Below are 16,776 nucleotides of genomic sequence, written 5' to 3'. Positions count from 1 at the left end.
AAAAAAAAAAAAGCAGATCAATCAAAGAAAATAGTTTATTGAATGACAACCAAATAAACAAATCAGCCCGATACTGGTCATGTTTCGCCCAACAGGGCTACACAGTATTCTTTAAAAGTCGAGATGACAAAGTAATGGAAGTCTAAAATCATGAATCTTCCAAAATGCAGTAAAAAACAGCATGAACCAAATGAATCATAATAGATAGTGACGTGAATAACGTCCTGAACCTTCAGCATTCTAGAATTGTGAAGGTTCAGGACGTTATTCACGTCACTATCTTTTATGATTCATTTGGTTCATGCTGTTTTTTTACTGCATTTTGGACGATTCATGATTTTAGACAGGAATGGAATGGATGGCTGTCGGGGAGCTGAGGACAGGCAGGTGGGGCTGGGTTACACCTTGAACTCGGGGGCTGAGAAGGGGGGCTGGGGCAAGTCACCGGACATGGATGGGAGGAGAGGGCAGGGGCAAAGAAGAATCGTTGGACATGGATGGGAGGGCAGAGGAGAATTGGTGGACATGGATGGGATGGGATGACAGGGGAGGAGAAATCACTGGACATGGAGGGGAGGGGAGGACGGGGGAGAAGAGAAATCACTGGACATGGAGGGGAGGGCAGGGGAGAGAAGATAATTGCTAGATATGGATGGATGGAGGGGCCAGAGGAGATTTCCTAGATATAGATGGATGGATGGATGGATGGATGGAGGGGCCAGGGGAGAGAGGAGATTTGCTAGATATGGATGGAGAAGAGGGTAGGGGAGAGGAAAGTTGCTGGGCATGGATGGATCGAGGGAAGACAGGAAGGAGATGCACATGGAACATGGATGGAGGGCAGGGAAGAGAGGAGAAATGCTGGACATCGATGGAGGGGAGGGAAGACAGAGGAAGTAAATGCACATGAATGAAGGGGAGGGGAGTGAGGAGAAATGCCGAATATGGATGGAGGGGAAACTGCTAAATTTAAGGGCTGGATTGGAATGCTTTGGCAACTGGAGGAAGGATAGGGACAGGGCTACAGATGGTAGACAGAACGCATAAGGATACAGGAGGATGGTGCACACGGTGAGTGAAAAAATATCAAATGGAAAGAAGACACCATAAAACAGAAGACACTGGGACCAAAGTGAATAGAAAAACTAAATGCTCAGACAACAAAGGTAGAGAAAAGTATTTTATTCAGAATTTATTAATTGGAATATGTCAGCTTTTGAAAATGTGCATCTGTGATATTTTGCACGGAAGTTTCAATTTCTCTAGTATTACTGCATGCCGAGTCTGACTTCTTGAGGTAACTTTCCAGTTCAGTACTTTGCCTTCATATCTTTTGATTTCTAGTTCCTTGTGTCATATCTGTTATCATGTGTTTTTCATGTGTGATCAAGGTGCAGTATTCTGCTAGCATGTAGTATTTGCAGCCCTTTTTGTTTTGTTTTTTTCACGAGGTATTGTATTGGTTAGAGCAGGGGCGTATCTGGACTCCGGCGGTAGGGGGGGCCAGAGCCAGAGGGAGGGGGCACATTTTAGCCCCCCCCCGCCGCCCCCGCCGCCGCCGAGCCCCCACCGCCACCAATGACTCTCTCCACCCCCCTCCCGCCGCCAACCCTCCCCCGCTGCCGTTCTTACTTTTGCTGGCGGGGGACCCCAACCCCCGCCAGCCGAGGTCTGCTTCCACCTGCCGCAAAAACTTCTTCTTCAGCCGGCGGGGGACCCCAAACCCCCGCCAGCCGCCCCGCGGTGTTTAAAATTCATCTTCGGCCTCCGTGGCCGTGCTGCTGTGATAGGCGCTGTTGAAATCCACTTCGGAGTCTGACGTCGTTGTACGTTGTACGTGCTGCGACGTCAGACTCCGAAGTGGATTTCAACAGCGCCTATCACAGCAGCACGGCCACGGAGGCCGAAGATGAATTTTAAACACCGCGGGGCGGCTGGCGGGGGTTTGGGGTCCCCCGCCGGCTGAAGAAGAAGTTTTTACGGCAGCGGAAGGTGGAAGCAGACCTCGGCTGGCGGGGGTTGGGGTCCCCCGCCAGCAAAAGTAAGAACGGCAGCGGGGGAGGGTTGATGGCGGTAGGGGGGGTCCAGGGCAAAATCTGCGGGGGCCCAGGCCCCTGAGGCCCCACGCAGATACGCCCCTGGGTTAGAGACTGGTGTAATTACAGTGCTGCCTTTCCATACATCATAAGGTTGTAGCTTGTCCTGTTCTTGGAATTACTGCTGTTATGGTTTGTTAAGGTTCTGAGTGTGTTTTTGCACAAGTTTGTATATACTGTTTTGCAGTGGAGAGATTGTGTGTTGGCCGCACTAGGGTGACATCAACACTTTAAATTAATTTTAGTTTGTCATAACATCAGACGTGGTTTTATAATATTTTGGAGGATCTGTTGTTGAATTGTTAAAGGTATTAATTGTGACTATTTTACTTTTATTTATTTTTTTTCTGTGTTTTGTCAGACAAGTATGTATGTAAGCCCCACCCCTGGCATTACCCCTAACCCTGCCCCCTTTAGCTACCTCAAACAGTTGGGCCACCGACCGCCTATGCTTTGCAAATAGCCAACTGTTTCACCCCTGGTATCTTTAAAGATAAGCATCAGGATTGTAAATTTCACTCTCCACTGCATAGGAACTTAAAGACCAGAGCGATCCTGTCCTAAAAACTGCAACCAGAGGTGATGTAGGTTGTGATAATCTGAATTAATTCTAATGTACATATAAGAGTCTTAAGGAGACCTAGGTAAACCTGCATTATCAACCTCCAGAAGAAATAAAGCCTGCATGACTGTCCAAGGATTTAACAGAGATTTCAGTCAACACATTGTTAATAAAATGTTGTTTTGGGCACTGCTCTTATATATCCTGGTTAATTTAGGGCCCCTTTTTCTAATTTAGTGCCATGTCATCTGCCCCAATAGCACTCTGAATTCCTATATGGTGATGCATCACATAATGCATGCTGACACCCATGTACTAAACACTAATACAACAGGCTATTAAAGTCAGTATGAATCTAAATAGGATTCAATGTATAGGTCACCCACAGGATGTCTAGTTTCCATACATTCAAGGATAGTTTGTTGCATTTCAGCTTGTTGCCTACAGCCTGTATGCAGCTTGCAATGATCTCCGATGGATAACCTTTATTAGACTTCATAGCAAAAAATAAATGGATATCATCCACATATATCTGAAACAGCCTAATGATTAGTGTAGTGGCCTGAAAACTTGGAGAACTGGGTTTGATTCCCACTGCAGCTCCTTGTGACCCTGGGTAAGTTACTTAACCTTCTATTGCCCCAGGTACATAAGTACTTGTATATAATATGTAAATTGCTTTGACTGTAACCACAGAAAGGCAGTATATCAAATATCACACCCTTACACTTACCAATCAGGTTGCAATATACAAAATGTTGAACAACATGGTGGAGTTGGATGATCCTTGTGGAGCCACAAATGGGTTGCCAGCTAGAACTCTGCCCAAAAATCACACTTGCTGAGCTCAACCAATCAAAAAAAAATATTCAAATCATTTTATGGCTGATCCCAGCCCCATTGCTTTCAACTGTGTGAGCAAAATGGTGTGATCTAAGTTGCCAAAGGTGGAAAATCCATCAAGGAACATCAAGGGTATAGTCTTGCCAATCCAGTTCCCAATGCAAATATCTAAAAGTAATACCAGTAACATCTCTGCAAAAACTGGTCTGGCAATGGTTCAAGAAAGTCATGATTCATGGAGAAATCTTAGAATAAGGAAATGGATTTGGATTTAGTGCAAATCTTTTCAGTAGGTCAAGGTGAGTTGCATTCAGGTATAGTACGTTTATATTTATTAGCACATTTACCATACTGTCCTTCAACAAAAATCCATGCATCAGTGGTGTAGCTATGTGGGGCCTGTGGGGCCCTGCCCCCCCCCCCCCGCCGCTGACCCGCTTGACCCCCCCTCCCACCACCAACCCGCCGCCTACCTGTGCTGGTGGGTGACCCCAACCCCCCCCCCCCCCCCGTCAGCCGAGGTCCTCCTCGCAAAAGGCACTCTTCTGTTTCTGACGGGACATCAGAAACAGAAGGAATTTGGCTTGACAGAGCAATTTAGATACCCATGGTAGTGAAAGAATAAACTCCAAGTTTATGGCTAAAGAAACAGAAAACAAAACATTTAAGATGACAGACTTCAAAAAGATCCTAGAAGGTAACATGTTCCATAGAAGGGAAAGCCCAAGGGCAAGGAGTCATATGAAACTCAAAAAGAATACAGGGAAATATTTTGTTTTTGCTGATAGTCTGGTAGATATTTGAAGCAAACTTGAAGGTGGGAAGCAGGGCCGTGCCTAGGGTCTCTGGCGCCCCCCTGCAGACTATCAGTTGGCGCCCCCCCCCCCCCCGGTGAAAATGATCGCTCACCACTTGCTACACTGACAGGAATTGTCAGCAACATTCTTAGAAACAAATTGCTATACATTGCAAAATAAGATAGCAGATGTAAATTCTCAAAGTAGACATATTCCAAACGCTAAAATGAAAATAAAATGATTTTTTTCTACCTTTGTTGTCTGGTGACTTTCTTTTTCCGATCATGCTGGCCCAGTATCTGAGTCTGCTGCTATCTGTCCTCTTAACTCCATTTCCAGGGCTTCCTTTCCATTTATTTCTTTACTTTCCTCCTTTCTTCTTCATTTCTTGCTCTAGATCCATTTCCAGCAATTTCTTCTCTCTCCCTGGGTCCTGTCCTCCCATCCATGTCCATCCTTGTCCCTCTCTGCCCTTCCCTCCTCCATCCATAGCCAGCAATCCTCCTCTCTCCCCTCCCCTCCATTTCCAGCAAATTGTCCTCTCCGTGGGCCCCCATGTCCATCCTTGTCCCTCTCTGCCCTTCCCTCCTCCATCCATAGCCAGCAATCCTCCTCTCTCCTCTCCCCTCCATTTCCAGCAAATTGTCCTCTCCCTGGGCCCCCATGTCCATCCTTGTCCCCCTCTGCCCTTCCCTCCTCCATCCATAGCCAGCAATCCTCCTCTCTCCCCTCCCCTCCATTTCCAGCAAATTGTCCTCTCCGTGGGCCCCCATGTCCATCCTTGTCCCCCTCTGCCCTTCCCTCCTCCATCCATAGCCAGCAATCCTCCTCTCTCCCCTCCCCTCCATTTCCAGCAAATTGTCCTCTCCGTGGGCCCCCATGTCCATCCTTGTCCCTCTCTGCCCTTCCCTCCTCCATCCATAGCCAGCAATCCTCCTCTCTCCCCTCCCCTCCATTTCCAGCAAATTGTCCTCTCCGTGGGCCCCCATGTCCATCCTTGTCCCTCTCTGCCCTTCCCTCCTCCATCCATAGCCAGCAATCCTCCTCTCTCCCCTCCCCTCCATTTCCAGCAAATTGTCCTCTCCGTGGGCCCCCATGTCCATCCTTGTCCCTCTCTGCCCTTCCCTCCTCCATCCATAACCAGCAATCCTCCTCTCTCTCCCTTCCCCTCCATTTCCAGCAAATTGTCCTCTCCCTTCACGCGATTCGCGAACCGCTTAGCACTGCTTAAAAAAAAAATTACACATCAGCAGGAACAGGCTGCTTCAGCCAATCCCAGGGGCCTTCCTTCAGCGTGTTCCGCCCAAGGGCTGAAGGAAGGCTCCTGGGATTGGCTGAAGCAGCCTGTTCCTGCTGACGTGTAAATTTTTTTTTTAAGCAGTGCTAAGCGGCAGCGCGGTTCGCAAATCGCGTGAAGGGGGGGGTGGGACGACGCGACGGCAACGAAGAGGAGAAACAAGAGAAGTGCTGCGTGTGCCGGTAAGCTGCTCAAAGGCACAGGGGACGCCGTCAACACTGCCAGGTGGGGACCGGAGCCGGTTTTAAAGGTCATGGTTGGGCTGGGGAGGCTTAGCCTCCCCAAGCCTCTTATACGGGGCGCCTATGCCTCTGCTCTTTCCTCCGCACCCTGGGGCCTTTAAATCTTTTACTTCCGGTCGCAGCAGCGTCAGTGAAAGCGGAGCGCTGCCGACATCTCCCTTCGCGCTCTTGGTTCCCTCAGTGTCCGCCTTCTTCTAGAAGGCGGGACACTGAGGGAACCAATGAGTGCAAGGGAAGGGAGACGTCGGCAGCGCTTTCACTGACGCTGCTGCGACCAGGTAAAAGATTTAAAGGCCTCGGCGGCGCGGGGCGAGAGTAAGCACCGCGGCGGCGCCCTCCAGAGGTGGGCGCCCCCCTGCGGCGCTTACCCCGCTTACCGCATCGGCACGGCCCTGGTGGGAAGAGCCAAAACCATGGAAGTATTATACTTCTACAGATCTTACTGACAGCAGAAGGAAGAAGACTATAAATCGTGCAATCTGACAGCACAGCAGTCAGGCACAGATGGACAGAAAGGGTAAACCATTTCTGCCAACATCTCCCATAGTTCTATGTAAAGAAGTCAGTGCAAGTTGTATAGCTGTGCATTTTTAAAAAAATGATACACCACATAAAAACTGAGTTATTTTTAAGTGCTAGACTAGAAATGTAGAGTTTAAACCCTAGAAGACCAAACCCCTCATCTCTTCCAGTTCTGCCTTTTATTAATGAGGTCTACCTTTGAAATCTGATGCCTGAAAGGATAGAAGAGTCTAATAAGATCCTAGGAATTCTACAAAGAGAATCTATGGAAACACAGATCAGATGCTTATGATTTCCTTCCAACAGATAAACAATTTCTAAAAATACCACCTTAGGATGACTTTTCTAAGCTCAATTTGCGTTCTTAAAATGTAGTATTTCTAAATATGACTTATTTACATAAATCCAACAAAATATATAATCAAGAGGAGTTTTCATTATTTCACTTGCACATAGTCTGTAGGTACTTTTGTATCCATATAACTGGTAGCAAATTTTCAAAGTCAAACTACTCTGGAAGGTCTAGCTAGGTAAATCCAACAATATACTTTTGAAAATTATCCTGTGAGGACAATTTCCAATTAGCCTGCCTAATTACTTCTAATGTGCATGCTTTCTGTTTTCAAAGACAGACTATTTATCTCCTGTACATCTACTGCATACAGAAGTGGTTCCCAAACCTGGTCCTAGAGGCACCCCAGCCAGTTAGATTTTTGGGATATCCACAATGAATATTCATGAGACAGATTTGCATGCAGTGGAGGCAGTGCATGCAAATATCTCTCATGAATATTCATTGTGGATATCCTGAAAACCTGACTGGCTGGGGTGCCTCCAGGACCAGGTTTGGGAATCATTGGCATACAGGTTGCTGGGAAGGATACAATAGTGTATACACTTTTCAAAATATGACGACAGCAGATAAAATCAAGCATAGACCATCCAGTCTGCCTAGTAAGATAGTTAGGGTTGTAACTGCCACTCTGTGCGGGATATCCCTCTGCTGAGACTAATCTATAGCATTGTAAACTGCTACTTTGTGCAGATTAGCTCCACCCATGTCTTCTTAAAAGTGCAAAAGTCATGTCACTGCAGTTTTGAGCTGAAGCATTCTATCCTTCATTTCCATCCTCAAAGAAAATAAGGGCAAATTAAGACCATGGGGCTCATTTTCCAAACAGAAAAAACAACCAAAAAATGGCACAAATTGGCATTTGGATGTTTTTCTTGCAAAAACATCCAAATTCCTATTTTCAAAACACATTTTTAGAAGTTTTTCTATGCAGTTTATTTGCAGTGCATCCAAATCACAAGGGGTGTTTGGAGGCGGGATTTGGACATTCCTAACACTTGGACATTTTTCTGTCATAATGGAACAAAACAAAAACATCCAGGACTAAAACTAAGACATTTTGGGCTAGACCTGTTTTCAGAATGACTAAGTCACAAAAAGGTGCCCCAAATGACCACTTGAGGAATTAAAGTATGACCCCCCCCCCATACTCTCCCAGTGGTCACTGACCACCTCCCAAAGATGTGAAACACTACTACAGTGTCTCTAACAGCTTCAGATGTTATGGTCAGTCCTATTAGTGCAGCAAGCAGACCCCTGGACTAGCCTAGCAGCTGTGGCAGTGCACTGTAGAGAAGGGGGGCCCACAACCTTAACCCACTCTGTTACACTTGTGGTGGTAAGCATGAGCCTTCCAAAACCCACAAAAAACCTACAGTACCCACACACAGGTGACACCTGTCACCAAAAGGGCAATTGTAGTGGTGTACAGTAGGTTTTTGGTGGGTTCCCCATACAATATAAGGGGAAACTCCTTCTGCATCCCAATGGCTTGATGTTGTGTGTTTTTTATTTGGACTTCTTTTTTAATGGTCCAAAAAAAAAAAAAGATGCACCGAGCATAACGTTGTCTAGAAAATGGGCATTTCTGAAAAAAAAAAAATATATATATATATATATACATTGTTCCGGTTTAAAAACAGTCATGTTTGCTACTCGATTTTTTGACCTTTTCCACAAATCATCCAAAGTCGGATTTAGACATCAAATCAAAAAAGCCCCCTTATCACCTACCCAGTCTGCCCATCCATACCAACTACTAATCTCTACTATTCCTTCCTCTCCCTTTGAGATCCTCATTGTTTGCATCATGCTTTCTTGAAATCAGACAGTCTTCGTCTCCACCATCTCCACAGGCTGTTCCACACATCCCTCACTCTTTCTGTAAAGAAGTATTTCCTTAGATTACTCCGGAGTCTGTCCCCTTTCCTCATCATACTAAGCCCCCTCATTACAGACCTTCCTTTCAATTAGTGGTCCACTTTCTGTGCAATTACGCTATGGAGATATTTATATGTCTCTATCATATCTTCCCTTTCTCACCTTTTTCCCCCAAAGTATACATATTTAGATCTTTAGGTCTGTACCCATACGCTTTGTGAAGACCACTGACTATTTTAATAGTGACCTCTGGACTGGCTCCATCATGTTTGGAAGGTGCGGTCTCCAAAAATTCTAGACCATTCATTGAGCTTCGCTAGATCCCCCTCATGTTATTCCCACCGTTCAACTTACTGCAGATTTTGGCATTATCTGCAAAGAGGCAAACCTTACCAGACAGCAATTACAATATAACTGAAAAATATTTGTTAAAAACAACCAGACCAAGAACCAACCCCCCCCCCCCCCCACCCCACAGCACAGCAATGATTATGCCTTTTTTTTTTTTTCAAAATGACCACCATTTACCTCTACTTTTTGTCACCTCCCATTCAAACAGTTGTTAACCTAGCCATTTTAGGGCACATACCAGTGGTTCCCAAACCTGGTCCTGGAGGCACCCCAGCAAGTCAGGTTTTCAAGATACCCACGATGAATATTCATGAGAGATTTGCATGTACTATCTCCACTGCATGCAATCATTATGGATATCCTGAAAACCTTACTGGCTGGAGTGCCTCCAGGACCAGGTTTGGGAACCACTGGCATATATCAAGGGGGTTCAGTTATTTGTCACCTTTGCAGAACTGTGTCAAAGCCTTTGCTGAATCTAAGTACATCATGTCTAGTGCACAGGCATGTGGGATCCCTTAGGAAAGGAAGAGTTAATGGTTACTGAGGATGGGCCATTTGGCCCTTATCTTCAATCATGTTCTATGCTACCCACTCAAAAAAAAATGCGCTACCTTTAGTAAAAACATGCTGTCTTAGGTCCTGCAATCCATTAGATTCCTTTGCATTAGAAATTTTTCCATTAATTTAATCACAGAGGTCAGACTGACTGGCCTGTAATTCTCATCCTCTTCCTTACTTCTGCTTTGGTGGACATCTGTCCTCCAGTCTTCTGGAACCACTGCTGACTCTAGAGAAGCACTTAAAAGATAAGACAGCAAAGTCAGCAGAACTTCCAGAAATTCCTTCAGTATCCTCAAATGTATTCCCATCTGGACCCATTACTTTGTATACCTTTCGTTTAGGTATCTATGGACATTTGTACACAGGACTTTCCAAGAGGCTCTTTCCATGCTCTCATTTTCTATTTCTTCCCTCTTACGAATTACACCAGTCTGTCACTTAACCAGCCTCTTACTTTCACCTGGTTCAGTCTTACAATTTCTATTTGGTACCTTAAATGTCTTCCAATTTACTACGGCATCAGTGTATCTACCTGCTAATACTGAAAACCTGGTACATCATCTCCTTCCCACAATTTCATTGCAGTTTTGACCCTTGAGAACACAAATGAGCCAAATCCACTTTATTACAAATCGGAGAAACTGGCCATCTAAATTGTGAGGTATACATTTCAGTAAAAAGAACAAGCAATGCCTGAATTGGCTTTGATCTGTATGTATGGACATTGTCTGGGTTTTTTTTCCCTGAAAAGCCACAAAGGCTATGAATCAGTGCATAGCTGTAATAATGAAAAAAATTGGACACAGCTTGCTTTTGCTCCGAAAGGTTCATTTATACACATACAGTTTTCCTGTAGGCTTTTGTCACCATTCCTCAATCAGCCAAGTTTAAAACCATCCTTGCTAGGCTGGCAAGTCTTAAAGATTGATAATTTCCTAACAGTGTGTCCCACATTTTCTTGGCAGACCTTTATGAATATGAGATCACAATTACAAAAAAAAAAAAAAAATCAGTCTTCAACAATTTAAGAAAGGCCAAAGAACTCTGATTCAGAAGAAGATGCACTGAACACAAGCAGGTGAGAACACCAACCCACATCTTCATGTCCTAAAAGTCATCTCCTAGGATATTGCACTCTACTTGTGTTGAAGGGAGGATAAATTTCCCATGTTGAACTCTCTTGCTTCTGCTTGAAACCTGTTCGATGCTGATGCTCCAGAGCCTTCATGTGAGGTTGACGTTCTTAGGCTTTGCACTCAACAGGAGAAGCCAGACTTGGCTCCTGGGCTTCCTCTTGGATTAAGGGGCCACAGCCCCTTCAGCATAACCCTGTCACCTCTGCTTGGTGTGGTTTCCTGGCCAGTACATCATGCCTTCAAGCACTCATTTATTTATTTATTTATGAATGACATATCTTGATTAGGAGCCAAAACAAGCATTATGATGCCAAGCAGAATAAAATGTAAATAATTTTTCTAGGCAGATTTTGGCATTTGTGTTTTTGTTAAAATAAGAATGAAGCAACACAAAAAAGCAAGGCCATTAAACTAATATGTCTGAAGCCTTTCACAGTCGAAATGGAACAGAGGGATACAGCAAGATGGAAACAGTACAGAAACTTCCATGTTTATGAAAGACCTCAAGTCTTTTCCAGAAAGATCTGAACAGATGTCCATTCAGTGCAGAGGGCAACAACGTCAGCCAGAGATGCTGCTCTATGACTTTTATTTTAAATCATAATGCATTTTGATTTAGGTTCATTAGTCATACCTCTAATATGCATACTGTTTACACACAAAAGGTGATGGAAATAAGCTTAATCCTCCCACTGAAGTCAGAATAATGAATGGCAAACATGTAGCTGACCCACAATATTGAGCAGAGTTTTAAACCAAGTTAAGAGTATGATGTTTATTGATATAATGGTAAATGATAAACATTTTACAACATTGTATATATTGTTTAAAATTACTGCAATTATTAGTGGTAAATTTGATATATAAAAATTGTACTGTCATGCCAATTTTAGACAATAAAAAATGAAAAGTTTACATACCAGCTAACAAAAAGTAAGAAATATATAAAATGTAAATAATTAATAGCTGGTATTAGTTTAAAAAAAAAAAAAAAAAAAAGGTATCTTCACAATATCTGTGCTCAAATAGTTCTCAAACATTGAAAGCTAGTCACCCTATTCACACTTTTATTTACATTTTAAGTAAACATACACTGCAGATAATATAGGGTGCGCTAACAGATTTAGGGCCTTGTTTACTAAGGTGCGTTAGCGTTTTTAACTTGCCTACAGTTATAGTGAGTGCTAACCGTTTAGGCGCCTATAGGGATATTGTAGATGCATACACAGTTAATACGCATACATGGTTAACACGCGTTAAAAACGTTAATGCGCCTATAACGTGGCTTAGTAAACAGGGCTCTTAGACCGTGCTAAATGATAAGATGCCCATAGGAATATAATGGGAATCATCATTTAGATCATGCCAATTGATAGCGTGTGCTAAATCTGTTAGTGCACCTTAGTAAAAGGACCCCCAAAATGAAGATTACCTATTGCCAAGAAATATATCAACTAAAATTTCTTTTCAAACTGGAACACAGGTAATAATTTATCAAACTTATATTTTATATTAATACATTATTTAAACAAATGCAAAGTGTTTGAGTGTGAGAACATCAAGATGAATTTTCATTTTCTTCATCTTGACTTCGAGGTAGAAATGGCAGCGTTGTTTGTCCTCTCTCAGGGTCTTGCATTCGAAGGATTCGGATAAGGCTACTTGAAGGCAGGGAACTAAAAAACAAAGAAAACTGAAATGACTTATCTTGGTGAATGACTGTTAATGCATCTTGCTAAATGACCTTGCTTTATATGTCTTCTCTGATTCACAAATTTTAATTGTCCTATTCTGTGATTGATTTCTGGATAAACCCTAATTCTTCTACTATTCTTTCACCTCTCCTCTTAATCTATCTTGGATCCTCCACTTTGATTCCGTGCTGATAATTCCTCAGCTGCACAAATGTATTTTACTTGATTTCACCAGAAAATGCACCTGGCAGTAGCACCTATGCCACAAAAACAATGATTTTCTGCACTGTCAAAGAACCTTAGGGCTCCTTTTACAAAGCCACAGTAGTGATTCCCAGCATAGCAAATGCAATGAAGAATTCCTATAGGCTTCATCACTACCGCAACTCTGTAAAAGGAGCCCTTAGTTACTTTGAGGCCCTTTTACTAAGACACGTAGGTGCCCTCGAATGCCCAATGCGCACCAAATTGGAACTACTGCTCAGCTAATGCGTGCCCCGGGTGATAATTCCATTTTTGCCGCACGCCCAAAACACACAGTAGAAAATATTTTCTATTTTCTACCGTGTGGCACTTACCTGGCAGTAATCAGCGGTTTACATGTGCTGGCGGCTTACCACCCGGTTAGCAGGAGACCTGACTGCTAAGTCAATGGGTAGTGGTAAGGTCTGAGGCCGAAAATGGATGCATGCTGGTTTTAATTTTGCCGCACGTCCATTTTCGGCTAAAAAAAAAAAAGTCTTTTTCATGCGCGCTAAAAAATTGGCCTGCGTGCGTCCAAAATGTGCGCCTACATTTGTGCAGGCCACTTTTAGGCGCGCCTTAGTAAAAGGGCTCCTTAGAAAATAAACACCTAAATTTGCTATTTATAAACCCTTTAGAAGCCCTAATCATGCAGCAGTTCAAGCTATTTCAACCTAATAGCTTATAAACACTTTATAATTTGGCATGACACATAAAAAAAATTTCTACCTCCAGTTGAACTAGCAAACTATCTTCTTTCATTAGCAATAGTTTCTACATAAAATGTTCTTTAACCTTGAATTTCTGATCAGTATTGTAACCAAACAGAGGAATAATATAAAAGACATACTAGAAAAGGTAAATTCTATAAGGGCTCAAAAGGTACATAGACAGAAAAAAAGTCTTCCCAACCACACAAACTTCCATATTTATAAGCTGTGGAACGCATTGCCAATGGATCTGAAAATAATTTACAATCTAATCAACTTTCGCAAATCACTGAAGACCTATCTCTTCAACAAGGCATACCACAATGACCCATAATAGTACCTGTAATACAACACCTCTTACTTGATATCCAAAATGTTTTCTCCTTATGCTTTTTGTTTAGTTCTTGTAGATCATCTATATTCTCTGTAGTATACAAATTGCATCTATACTCTGAAATGACGTTCTATTAATCTATCTGTTTAATCTTTAGTTAACACCAACTGTCTCTTTTACTCTGTAATCTATTAGGTTATCCATGTTCTCTATTTAATATCAATTGTACCTTTTTACTCTGGAGTGGCAAATGCCATGAAGGAACATTGTAAGCCACATTGAGCATGCAAATAGGTGGGAAAATGTGGGATACAAATGCAGCAAATAAATAAACAAACAAACAAACAATTACTACACAAAATTAGCCATTATTGTCAGAGCACCGCATGACATTACATCCACATCCTTTAGTATTGACAAGGTGATAGCTTTCAGGATCATTAGGATGGTTTTCTAAGGGCTGCTGAAAAGAGATGGCATCCACCAATAAAACGAGGGGTGAAATGTCTTCCAAAACTGACTGGCTATCATACTGAAGACATCTTTAAACTACGATTAATAGGGATGGGTAGACAAAACCCTGAGGTGAGTAAAACATTAATACTTCAATAGAAATGGGGAAAAGAGACACCTGGAAAGCTATTTTTACTGGGGCTGTACTGAATATTCATATTCGATTTGATTCGGCCCTGAACAGTACCCAAAATACATTATTCATATTTAGCCGAATAATGATTTAAATTCAAATAAGAATCTGTGGCTCTACTGTGCTTAATCCTTTTGAAATAAACACTTAAACTCTGATTTCACACTGCTTCTTTTATTATTTGTTATGTTAAAGCTCAATGCCCACTATTTGTATTTGACCGAATAGTAAAACATGCTATTCGTTACAGCTCTAACGTATACCAATATTCATAGTATTGGAAATAAAGCTCTGGATCTAGAGGCTATAATGGAAGATGATGACATGGTGGGTCATACAGAAGTGTCTTATGGAGAACTATGGGATATAGTTATACAGGGTTATAATCTATTCAGGAAAGATAGGGTAGCAAGAAAAGGAGTGGTGGCACAGTATAAAAAAATATCACACATAAAACCGTCAACACAGCAATAGGGGAACTATTAACAACCATAAACTGGACCTGGCACTTACAAGTGGGGAGTGAGCACCTGATGCTGTAGAGGGCAATCATCAGCCATCCAGTGATCATCAGATAGTGTGATTCTGTATTCGGACATGGGTGGGCATGGTTCACTCAAAGTGAGGATCCTAGACTTCAGGTAAACTATCTTGGGAAAACCTCAAAGAGTTATTAGATGGCTGGGAGTATCTATGGGGGGAGTAGAGTAAAAAAAAAAAAAAAAGGCAGTGGGAAAAGCTGAAAGAAAATACTTAAATCCCCCCGAAACAAACCCTGTGTGTTAGGAAAGTAAATAAAAGTAAGAAGAATTGGAGCCATTATGGCATTTCAAAGAAATAACTTAAAAAGAAAGATTAGTGTTCATAAATTGAAAGAGTGAAGAGCTAATTCTATCACAGTAATTATTAATAAATTTTTCACCGAAGGATATATGTCTAATTTGTTGAAAAGGGCATGTATATGCCCAGTGTTAAAAAAAGAATAATAATCAAGCTGTAGACCAACTGGACCCAGTTAAATACTGGCCCATTTCTACACCCTCATTTCTTTCTAAGGTTTTAGAGAAGGTTGTACTCTAATTCCAGGGCTTTCTAGATACTTCCGTTTAGATTTTGTGACAAACATGGCATTGAGACTGTTTTTATCTTGCTTTGACACAATACAAAGAGGATTTGAACTAAGGACTTGTGTACTGGGTGCTCTCTGGTATTCCAGTAACATTTGATTCTATTAATCATGAATAAAATATAGGGCAAAAATAATCTATTCACCCAAAAATCCTCAAATGGAAAAAGAAAACAAATGGGAGAACAAACTAATCTGTGATAATTCTGCAAATTATTGTTCCATACACAAATGTTTATAAGTCCTTAATATACATTTTGTTATATATTTTAAAATATTATAAATACTTAAACATAATAAAACATATAGCAAGGATATATAAACATTTGTGTATGAAACAATAATTTGCAGAATTATCACAGATGAACAGAATGAAAAAAACAAATGGTAGAACAAATTAATCATAGCACTTTACTGAGAAGGCTAGTTTATATTGGCATAGGAGAGTGCAATCAAATGGCTTAAACAGCTCTTCAAGTTAGACCAGGTGATAAGTACTCCATGTATTTTCTATATCAAGAGATACATCACAGGGTCTGGCACATCAGCAATTTAATTTTACTATTTATATTCAACCAAATTGCTTATTTTTATCAGGTTTAGATATTATTTATCAATTATATGTCAACCTACAATTTTCTGTGCCTGTTAGTAGTTCTGTTGAAGAAAATTAAATCAGTAGTGTTATATCTTAAGACTGTAAAAACTTGGATGTTAGTGAATAAGTTATTTATAAATGTTCAGAGAACAGAAATTATAATATTGAGACTCCTGTTATACAACTGCAAACTCAACTGAAAGTTGCTGAATAGGTTCTCTCTATTTCTACTGAGCTTAAGGACTGACAGCCTCTTTTACTAAGCTGCGCTAATGACTCCCAGTGCGGCAAATGAGAGGAAGCTCATAGGATTTGAATGGGCTTCCTCTCATTTGCCGCGTGGGAATCGCTAGCGCGGTTTTGAAAAAGAAGCCCTTAGTGATTACTCTTGACCCTAATCTGCCAGCGAAAGCATAGATTAAAGCAGTGCTGAATTTATAAATTACATATGAAATTGAGAACTTTTTTGAATTTTGACAATCTTACTGTTGTTCAACCACAGGTAATTTCACATCCTGACCACTATAATCATGTACTTTAGGTTTCCAAGAACTGCATCTGAATATCTTGGTGGCGTAATTTCACAGATGAGCCTTTTTCAATTAAAGAGAAGCTCTGGAACGAGAGGGAATGGGATGAAGGTGAAAAGGGATAGACTGGGGAGTAATCTAAGGAAAATCCAATGAATAAAATCTGTTTTACTGTTATGGGATCTTGCCAGGTACTTGTGACCTGGATTGGCTACTGCTGGAAACAGGATACTAGGCTTCATGGACCTTCAG

The 16,776-nt window shown here is 41.9% G+C and overlaps 1 protein-coding gene across 1 annotated transcript in view; it reads right to left on the bottom strand.

Moving 5' to 3' along the window:
- Positions 1–11,914: 11,914 nt before the first annotated feature.
- The window catches only part of SMC6 (structural maintenance of chromosomes 6), a 413,908-nt gene continuing 409,046 nt past the window's right edge, over positions 11,915–16,776 (bottom strand). The window contains 1 exon segment of the mRNA XM_030198844.1: positions 11,915–12,319. Coding sequence (XP_030054704.1) covers positions 12,202–12,319 — 118 coding nt within the window. The 3' untranslated portion in view covers positions 11,915–12,201.

This window comes from Microcaecilia unicolor, chromosome 3, assembly GCF_901765095.1.
Source record: "Microcaecilia unicolor chromosome 3, aMicUni1.1, whole genome shotgun sequence".
Taxonomy (NCBI): domain Eukaryota; kingdom Metazoa; phylum Chordata; class Amphibia; order Gymnophiona; family Siphonopidae; genus Microcaecilia; species Microcaecilia unicolor.
This window is presented reverse-complemented; position numbering and strand designations above follow the sequence as displayed.